We start from the raw sequence: 10146 nt of genomic DNA on the forward strand, positions 1-10146 counted from the left end.
TATTCCTTTTCTGCGAAACACTAAAATAGGCAAAAAAAAATAGCAACTGGCACTGGGCCTCCGTTTAATAGGTTAGTCCCAAAAATAATATAAAAGTGCATATTAAAGCCCATTAAACATCCAAAACAGATAATATAATAGCATGGAACAATCGAAAATTATAGATACGTTGGAGACGTATCATGGCCCTACATTCTTGTCCGCCTGCCATGCTATACTATCGGGCCATGATCACTCGGGAGGTGATCGTGGGTATATTACTTATATACATAATATATGGTACATGTGGTGACTAAAGTCGGGTCATCTCGTAGAGTACCCGCGAGTGATTCATGGATTGGGGGCTGAAAGGACATTTGTCCCGACGGCCCTCTGGGTGGATCTTTGTGGCGAAGCGACATGGTAGGTTGTGACCACCTAGGTGAGAGGTGGGCCTAGCCCTGGTTGGCGTCCGCGGTTACATTAATTAACATGCTTAACGAGATATTGGTATTTGATCTGAGTCTGGCCACTGACCTATACGCACTAACCAACTACACGGGAACAGTTATGGGCACTCGACGTCGTGGTATCAACCGAAGCCTTTTTGACATCAGCGATTGAGCGGCGCGCGCCGGATTGGACTGGAACACCTGCTCTTGTATTAGGGAGGCTAGGTCTACTTTCGGCCGCCCACGCAACGTGCAGGTGTGCAACGGGTGATGGGCCCAGCCCCCTGTGCCTTAGGATTTAGACCGGCGTGCTGACCTCTCTGTTGTGCCTATGTGGGGTTGCGATGTGTTGATCTTCTGAGGCTAGACATGACCCAGAAAAGTGTGCCCGACCAGAGGGATCGAGCGTGTTGGGTAATGTTGTGCACCCCTGTAGGGAAGTTTATCTATTCGAATAGTCGTGTCCCTCGGTAAAAGGACGACCCGGAGTTGTACCTCGACCTTATGACAACTAGAACCGGATACTTAATAAAACGCACCCTTTCAAGTGCCAGATACAACCCGGTGATCGATGTCTAACAGGGCGACGAGGAGAGGATCACCGGGTAGGATTGTGCTATGCGATGATACTTGGTTAACTTACCATCTACTCTCTTCTACCGCTTCAAGATAGAGGCTGCCAGAAGCGTAGTCTTCGATAGGACTGGCTATCCCCCTCTTATTCTGGCATTCTGCAGTTCAGTCCACATATACTACCCGTTTCATTTATACCAATGCATATGTAGTGTAGATCCTTGCTTGCGGGTACTTTGGATGAGTACTCACAGTTGCTTTGCTCCCTCTTTTCCCCCTTTCCTTTCCTCTTGGTTGTCGAAACCAGATGCTGGAGCCTAGGAGCCAGACGCCACCGTCGACGGCAACTCCTACTACACCGGAGGTGCCTCCTACTACGTGCAGGCTGCCGACGATGACCGGGAGTAGTTTAGGAGGATCCCAGGCAGGAGGCATGCGCCTCTTTCGATTTGTATTCCAGTTTGTGCTAGCCATCTTATTGTAACTTGTTTAACTTATGTCTGTACTCAAATATTATTGTTTCCGCTGACTCGTCTATGATCAAGCTCTTGGTTCTATTCTGGAGGTTTGGAGATATTGGCATCAAGAACAAGTCAGGGGGGGTCCATGAGTCAACCACAAGGTCGGAGGGCGCACCCTAGGGGGTGGGAGCGCCCTCCACCCTTGTGGATGACTCGGGACTCTTCTATCCCAACTCTTTTTCTCCGGGGGCTTCTTTTGGTCCAAAAATAATCTCCGTAAATTTTCAGGTCAATTGGACTCCGTTTGATATTCCTTTTCTACGAAACTCAAAAACAAGGAAAAACAGAAACTAGCACTGGGCTCTAGGTTAATAGGTTAGTCCCAAAAATCATATAAAATAGCATATAAATGCATATAAAACATCCAAGATAGATAATATAATAGCATGGAACAATAAAAAATTATAGATACGTTGGAGACGTATCAGCCGGCGAGCTCGTAGGGACAGGGGAAGAACGGGAGGTGGAGGCCGACGGCCACACCAGCGTTGCAGGGGAACGGGGGTCGGCGGGGCTCGGTGATGGCCGGCGATGGAGAGAGGTGCTCTGGCGATGTGCGACGAAGACGACGGCGGCGACGACGGTTGACGGCTCCAGCGATGTGGTGGTGGCGACGGGGGCGCAACATCAAGCGAGCGGCAAGGGGCACCGTCGAGCACCCGATCCGATCTGGATCGGGGGAAGCTGAGGGAGGAGTGGGGAAGTGGGGGTGGTCAGGACGGTTAGGGTTTCGGGGTGGGGAGGGCCATATAGGCCAGGGGTGACTAGGCCGGTCGGCTGGGCCGGCTTCGGCCAGCTAGGCCATTCGGCCGAGTGGAGGGGGGCTTTTCAATTATTATTTTTTGTTTACTGTTTTGCCTTTCTTTGTATTTAATATATTAAATTTTAACTTTTATAAAATACAAAAGTTGTACCTAAAAGAGCATTAATAATTATGCCACTACCACAATTAGCTTCGACCTAAAACAAAATAGTCTATAATTGTTTATTATTTTAAAATAATCTAAATAATTGTTTTTGCCGATGTTTTACTTATTATTGTGCAATTGAAAACTTTACAGAAGTGTGGTTCCTTCACCAATAATTAGTATGGATTATTTGCCACAACCCGAACATTTTAGTTTTAATATTTGAAAACTTTTATTGTTTGCCTGATTTTGAATTTGAATTTGAACCGGTTTTGAACTAACGCGAGATTAGGAACAGTAATCGAAGTGACGTGGCATCATTAACAAAGGTTTACTATAGCTTAATTACCCGGGCGTCACACATCATCTCCCACAACTTCTTGGTGCTCCATGTTCTAGCAGGATACCGAACGATGCCCCATCGAGCTTGCAGAACACCGAAGGCACGCTCCACATCCTTCCTAGCACTATCTTGCTCTTGGGCTAATCTCTTTCTCTTCTCTCCTACAGGGTTGGAGATTCTCTTCACCATAGTAGTCCACTGAGGATAGATACCGTCAGCTAGATAGTATCATTTGTTGTAGTTGTGGCCATTGATGTCGACATTGACCTCTGGCCAGTTCCCTTCGGCGGGTCTTGCAAACACTGGAGAGCGTTGAAGCATGTTGATATCATTGTGAGATCCAGCCATGCCGAAGAAAGAGTGCCAGATCCAGAGATCTTGTGAGGCCACGGCCTCAAGTATGATAGTGCAAGCCTTGACATGGCCCCTATAATGCGCTGCCAACCAGAAGGGCAATTCTTCTACTCCCACTGCATAGTATCTATGTTATGCTTCCCTGGAAAACCTCGGCTGGCATTCATCGCTAACAGGCAGGCTGTACCTGCAGCATTTGGCTCTCCCAAGTACTCAGGGCTAAACACTGCTATCACAGCCTTGCAGAACTTGTACATGGACTCTAGGCACCTGGACTCGCTCATACAGACATACTCATCAATGAGATCACTAGGAACTCCATACACAAGAATTCAAATAGTTGTAGTGCATTTCTGATAAGAGGAGAAGCCAATCTTTCCAAGGGCATCCTCCTTGCACTCGAAATACTTATCGTATGCAACCATCCGGTCTCGGATATGGTTGAAAACATGCATATCCATACGGAAAGTCGGAAACGGCGCCGGAATAGGTGATGCTTGAAGACCGGTTTGAGTGTCTCGAAATAGTCCTTCTAGAGAAGGAAATATCCACTCTCTCGGTTTTGATTCAACGCCGGAGTGTGCCCTGGGATCGAGCCCCGGAACAACGGTCGTTGCCTACTCAGGGGTCATGGACGACCAACACAGCAACCATCATCTCCTCATCGTTGGATGAAGAATCATCGGAGTCGCAAATAAAATTGTGGAAAAAGAACTCAGAGGTGGAGTTCATTTGTACCTTGCGGGCAAACCGTCGAACAACTTGCGGGCGTCGTCGAAGAAGCAGGCTGGCGAAGAGCCGCGCACCTCCCCTGGACCAGGAAGCTGGCATGGCGGCGTCCGGCAAGCGACGCGGCATAGACGAGCAGGTGTCGTTGTCGAAGGACCTGGTCGGGGCGCTCCTGGAGGGCAATGTGGTGCTGCCGACGACATTGAAGGAAGCTACGGTGACCCGGCGGTGAGGCGGGGGTGGCGGCGACGGTGGAAGGTGCGTGCTGCAGGGGGTATGTGGGTGTGGACGGTTGGCGAGGGCACTAGAACTAGGCGGTGGTGGAGACGGGGTGTGGCGGTTGGCTGCTTGCTGTGGATGAGAGAAGAGAATGGCCTATGTGCCACCGACCGGCAGGCCAGGGGAAGGAGTAGGCGGGTGTCACACGCGTTCGTCTCATGTCTGCGCCGACGTAAATGGGCCCAAATTTGGGATTGGAATGGCTCGTCGGGCGAAGAAAAGCAGACGCGCGTCCGTTATGATCGACGCGTTGGACCGATTTTTATGTCCGTTTTGATTCAAACGGACACACGCGGACGAAATGGATCGCCGCGTTGGAGTTGCTCTTAAGATCCCACTTGACATGGCGTGACGGTGGCAAGTAGTACTAGAGTGGAATCTTGGATCTGAGGTGGTGTTTGGTTCTCTAGTCCTAGGACTTTTTTTAGTTCCAACTAAAAAGTCTCTAATCCCTAAAAAGTCCATCTCTGTTTGTTTCCAGAGACTAAAAAGTCCCTAGTCCCTTCCTAGAGGTTATTAAATGACCATGTTGCCCCTAGTATATGGAAAAAATAACAATCAAACAACATCATGGGGTGGCAGGCCAATGAGTGCATGGAGGGACATTGTTGAAAAAGTCCCAAAAAGTCCCAAAAAGACTCTCCTTGAGAGTCTTCTTCATTTAGTCCCAAATGTCTAGTTTAGTTCCTAAAAAGTCCCTCCTGTTTGATAAAAAGGTCTCTAAAAGAGACTAGAAGTCCCTACACAAAAAAGTCCTTGGAAACAAACACCCCCTGAATATAATTCTGTGTAGCATATTCAAAGTCAAACTTATGTTTCGCTCTCGCATCCACCAATGGGCCACGTCTGATGAGTCAGATGTTGTATTATTTTCATGTACTAGAATTAAAAATATGTTTTTGTATTCTTTTGTTTTACTTTCCTTGGCTCCTCCTGCTACATTTATGCTCCAGCTAGCAGCACCAAAAACTTGGCGGCCAAGTCGTTCAGTGCTGACGGTTTTGGCGTTTTGCATTACTGTAGTTACTTGGTTCCGCATGCATGGAATGGAGGTACCGAAAGCATTCATCGTACATGGACCGTATTTCACCAGTACACCCCGCATCGAAAGCATTCATCGGACGTGAACCAGTTTACCTTCCCCTCGAGGATGGCTTCGGTACAGGGAATTGTCTTTTGTTTTTCTTTAATTGAAGGCGCTACAGTAAATTGTTTGCCCTGGAGAAGAGGAAAAAGAGAGGAAATTGTGTCTACCAACAGCCACAGGTCCATCCATGAGACCCGTCCGGGGTACCTTGCACAGGTACCGGTCCAGGTACAAGAAACCAATTAGTAGGTAGAGCACTTTTGCTTTGCCCGTAATATAATCACGGGCTGGGCGTAACTCTCGTGCTGGTGCTAGTGCTGGGTACGAATTGAATTGGTGAACCCGCACGTGAAAGGAGAAGCACGAGTGCACCTGCCTGCCTGCCTGCCTGTAAATCTGTTGTACTAGAACGAGGCCAAAGAAAGGGTGACGTGAGCACCTACGCTACGCCGCCAGTCTGCGGCCGTCCAGCGCGGCACACAAGCTGGCGGTGGGCCCACCGTCTCAGCCAGTCGCGCAGGCTTTCGTGTCGACCACTCGAGTTCACACCACGTGGGGGACGGCTGCCCCACCTGCATCTGCATCGTCTCGGCGCGTGCCGTGCCTCGCCTATCTATCCCTGCGCCGCCGTGGACCCGGCCCTCCCCTCCTGGCCTGGGTCGTGTTAATCCCGCCCCTTCCCCCGCTTCCTCTATCCTATCCTATCTTATCCGAATATGCTAATGGAGGCTATCGTCATGTGACACGAGGTATCCATGCATGCATGCATAACTGGTCTAAATCCTGATGCTCGCATTATTTTTAGATTTGTTTTAGAATTTCCGGCGATGCGTTTTCAATGGGAGAAGATGTTTCCGTCGACGACGAGGCGCCTACAATGACTTCGTAAATCTTAAGATGATATGCCGGCTCAGTCTCTCGAAGATGCTCATAGAAAGAGGGTGTGTGTGCGCGTTCATAGAGGTGAGTGTATGCGCGTGTATATGAGCGCTTGTGTCTGTACTGTTGCTAAAAAAAAAACACCAAGACGAAGAAGCAACAGCAGCAGCACGAAGCTTCCGCTCTCGGCCCTCCACCAAGATGGACTTTAACACAGGCGAGAAACCAACGCGTGCTTTTTTTTCATTATTTATTTATGAAACAAAAGGAAATCCACCTTCACCCAGGCGAAGCTCTCGCTAATCCATACATACATGAGATACCTCCACCGGATACAGCCTAGGCGTACCAAGTAGTACTACTTCAGTGGCATTGACGCAGCACAGGCAGGCAAAGGTTATCCACTCGTCTCCATACGTACGTTACGTATGGCTACGTTTGTAAACCGTGTCTAATAAGTACTCTACTCGGAGCCAGGAGTAGTACAAAGTGCGCCACACGCGTAGGTTTCGTAACGCAGGTGTTGAGGTGTGCAGACAGCGAAAGAAGCAGCCACAAATTGACCGTATATACACGGAGGAGAGAAAATACAAAAAAGAAAGAAAAGCGGAGCCAAAAGGAGGCGGGAATACTGCGTGGACACGTTAACCATAACATAGCGCCAAGGTGGTTAGGGGGAGCCCACCACCGCCGCCGTGTCCTATAAATCCTCGCCAGGTAGCCCCGGCCCCGGGCGCCAAACCCCCCCTCAACACTCTCGTGCTCCTCCCTCTTTCCTACCTCCCATCTTTCCCACCGGGCGCGCTCAGCCAAACCAATCGACCGGAGCCAGTCGTCGGCACACTGCGGCCCATGGCCAAGGCGCGCAAGCCCACGGCGTTCTCCGCCGCCGAGCGCTTCCTCGGCTTCCACCACCGCCCCGGCTCCGCCACCGTCGCCCCGTCCCCCTACGACGACCTGCCGGACCTGGCCGAGTCGGACGTCTGGTATTCGCCATCGTCGGACGCGCCAACCACCACCGCGGATCAGGACGGGGTTCAGCGCACCGACAGGGCGCCCAGGGGCGAGCCGCCGCGGCGCGTGGGCGGCCTGAGCCACGCGTTCGCGGACGGGCGGCAGGTGGCGTCGTCGGCGCCCGTCGAGGTGCCCGCGTGGCCGAGCCGGTTCGCCGACCTGGAGCCCGAGCCCGAGCCCGACGAGCAGCAGCAAGAGGACGCCGACGGCTGGGTGCCGCCGCACGTGTACCTGGCGCGGCGTCAGGCCAGGGCCTCGGTGGTCGAGGGCGTCGGACGCACCCTCAAGGGCCGGGACGCGTCGCGGGTGCGTGACGCCGTCTGGAGCCGAACCGGATTCCCCGGATGAACTGAACCGGATTCCCCGGATGAACTGAACCGGATCGGCCGGGCTGCTCGGAATCAGAAAAAAAATCCCCCTTTTTTCTTCCTTTGGGTCGCAAATTTTGTAATATGGTTTGTTTGATTTTTGTTTCAGCGAGTTCATGAGAAGCGAGAGAATTCGCGAGAAAGACCAAAAAATGGTGTGCTTTGTTGTTGTAGAATCATTGTACATTTTGTTGAATTGTTGTTGATTGTGTAGTTAGGTAGGACTCAACCGAAGATGGTTGGAGTACTATTATTCTTTCTAGTTTGTTGTGGCCTAAAAAAACAAAAACTGACCCATCTTTGTGACGGGAGCAATAATAATGGCATGCAGTGCATTTTCACCTGACTATGCTTTCAAACCATGCTTGTAGTTAGAAGTTGTATTTTTTCCCTCGATCTTCTCTGTCCCAAATATTATAGCGCGTTTAGTGGGGGAAATTAGTGGAGTATGACCTCTCTTCCGAATTTAAGACGTTTCGTAATTTCAATATGGACTACGTACAGACTTAAATACCAACAAATAGACTAAACTTTTCATCAATATACATCCGATTCGAAAAAAAGTTACTAGAACATCTTATAATTCGGATTGGTTGGGAGGCAGAAGGTTTGAGTTTATGAGACATATGATCCATTATTTGGTTGGGAGGCAAGAGATTTGAGGAAGTGAAAGAGAATCATGGAGGCCAATTTCCACACCTTTGTCTTCCCCATGTTAATGCAGATGGTATGAAATTTCTTCTCAAACTGCCACCAAATATATCATCTATAACATAGTTGCCTAATATAAGGCTCTATACGTCCACAGACGCACTCGCTAGCATTGACCGGGCAATCCCCATTTGTCCCTATCCACAACCATAGTCCCCATAGCGTTCCGAACTTCATAGACAGATCGTTTTTCTCTCCTCCCTGCTCCCTGGCGGCTGAAACCCTAGCCGCCGCCAGGAGAGACCATCTTTCAGCGCCGTCCTCCGGCGGCTCCTCTTCGCCGGCGACCTCGGTCGTCGGTGGTGAGGGGGTCGCCGGATTCACGCGCGTGGATCGTTTTTACTCCCGTGTAGTCTAGGTTCTTAGGTTGTTCATCGTCTTCGCTTCGGCAACGACAATGACGGCGCTGAATAAAGATTCTTCGGATCATTTCCTGACGAGGCCATCGGCCCTATGGTTGGGGATGGATTTAGAAACCAGTTTGTTCAAGTAAGGATGGCATGGCGGCGGCACCCTTGTGGTGGACCTGTGTCCTCGGGCTTCGCCATTTGCGACGGTGTTTGCTCCAGCGTCGGCGTGGAACTTGGGAGGTAGTTCAGGAGCGGATGCAGATTGTGGTCCTCATCGACGACATCTGGAAGACGAAACATGTGCTGGGTTCGTGGTTCGTGGATGGCAAGTATGGTTTCCTTCTTTGGCGTCTTAGTCGTGGTGAGGTGCCAGATTTGAAGTTCGATGGCGTGTCCGGTGTGTTGCCCCGGTCTGATTCGTTCAATGACAATGGCTTTACTTTTTGTGAGCCACATTGGAGGTCTGTAAAGCTGCATATCATCGATGGAGCCGTGTCGAACTTGGGTGAGGAGGTGATTTGTCATTCTTTTCTTCGGTGGCTGTTGTGGTGGTGCCGGAGGCAGGTGACGGACGTTGGTGTCAAGCTCAGAGATGTCGGTTTTTACGTGACTTATATTTTGTTCTTTATTATATGAACGAGACACGTATTACCATGCAAAAAAATAGTTCCCATACGCCCGCACTCAAATTCATACAATGCATGCTACAAGGCAAACAACGTTGATCAACATCATAATAGATCGGACAAGAAATAGTTCGCCGGATTATACTACATATGTCTTTGAGGTCGACGAGCACGGAGCGGGCGCGTTGATGGGAAGAGCTGGCCTCCGCCTCGGCCCACTGCCGCTCGCTACGAGTGGTGTTACCCTCCGACTCCAGCATCCGCATCCTCACAGGAGCTGCAGGCACGAGAAACTATCACTGCCCGGGCGGAGCTAGCACCAGAGGGGAAGGGGAAGGGGCCACTCTGCACCGGTTTGGAGCGGTGCAGAGCGGGACGAGTGAGCGTGGGCTGCATTGCGGCGGCGAGACCTGGAGGACCTGGCGGCGAACGCCACGTAACTCGAGCTCCCTTCGATGTTCATCCGCGACCGCTCGATGGCGATGCGAAGCGCGATCTCCTTGTCGTCGGGCGCGTCGCTTCCAGAGCCGAAGTCCTCCTTCACGAGGTCATCCTAGTTTATGGGATCGATCTCCTTGCCAGACTTGTGCGAACCTGGTAAGGACGGAGAGGCGGGAGAGAATAGGGAGGAGACGCGAGGGGAGCGGAAAGGGCGAAAGGGCTGAGGGTTTGGCTATGGTTCGTTTAAGCAGGTGGGATTTTTGTGAGGCAATGGTGGGGGTTGTGTGGGTCATAGTGAGCCGGCCGACATGGCGGCAATGCCCGGGCGCGCCTGGGCCTCCCCATATCCGCACCATATGGGCTGGATATGGGGTTGTCGAACAGTTCGGGTGTTTTGGGCTGATTTTGTGGAACCCGATTGGATGGCAATTTTTAGTCTGTGCAGTGGTAGCTCGTCTTGGGCGAATTTGAGGACTCCGATCATAAATGCTCTTATTTACACCTCACACCAAATGTAGCTTTGGAATTAATA

The 10146-nt window shown here is 50.8% G+C and overlaps 1 protein-coding gene across 1 annotated transcript; it reads left to right on the forward strand.

Annotated features, from left to right (window-relative positions):
- Window positions 1-6817: 6817 nt before the first annotated feature.
- LOC147984630 (protein S40-6-like) lies at window positions 6818-7829 on the forward strand. Its single transcript, XM_087543660.1, has one exon. It carries the CDS (start codon window positions 6957-6959, stop codon window positions 7464-7466), a length of 510 nt encoding a protein of 169 aa, XP_087399786.1. The 5' UTR covers window positions 6818-6956; the 3' UTR covers window positions 7467-7829.
- Window positions 7830-10146: the final 2317 nt, after the last annotated feature.

This window comes from Triticum urartu, chromosome 2A (genome assembly GCF_056163025.1).
Source record: "Triticum urartu cultivar PI428250 chromosome 2A, HENAU_Tu73, whole genome shotgun sequence".
Classification (NCBI taxonomy): domain Eukaryota; kingdom Viridiplantae; phylum Streptophyta; class Magnoliopsida; order Poales; family Poaceae; genus Triticum; species Triticum urartu.

Excerpts from the sequence above, each read along its gene's own strand:
- LOC147984630 (XM_087543660.1), top strand. The coding sequence starts at position 6,957 with ATGGCCAAGGCGCGCAAGCCCACGGCGTTCTCCGCCGCCGAGCGCTTC.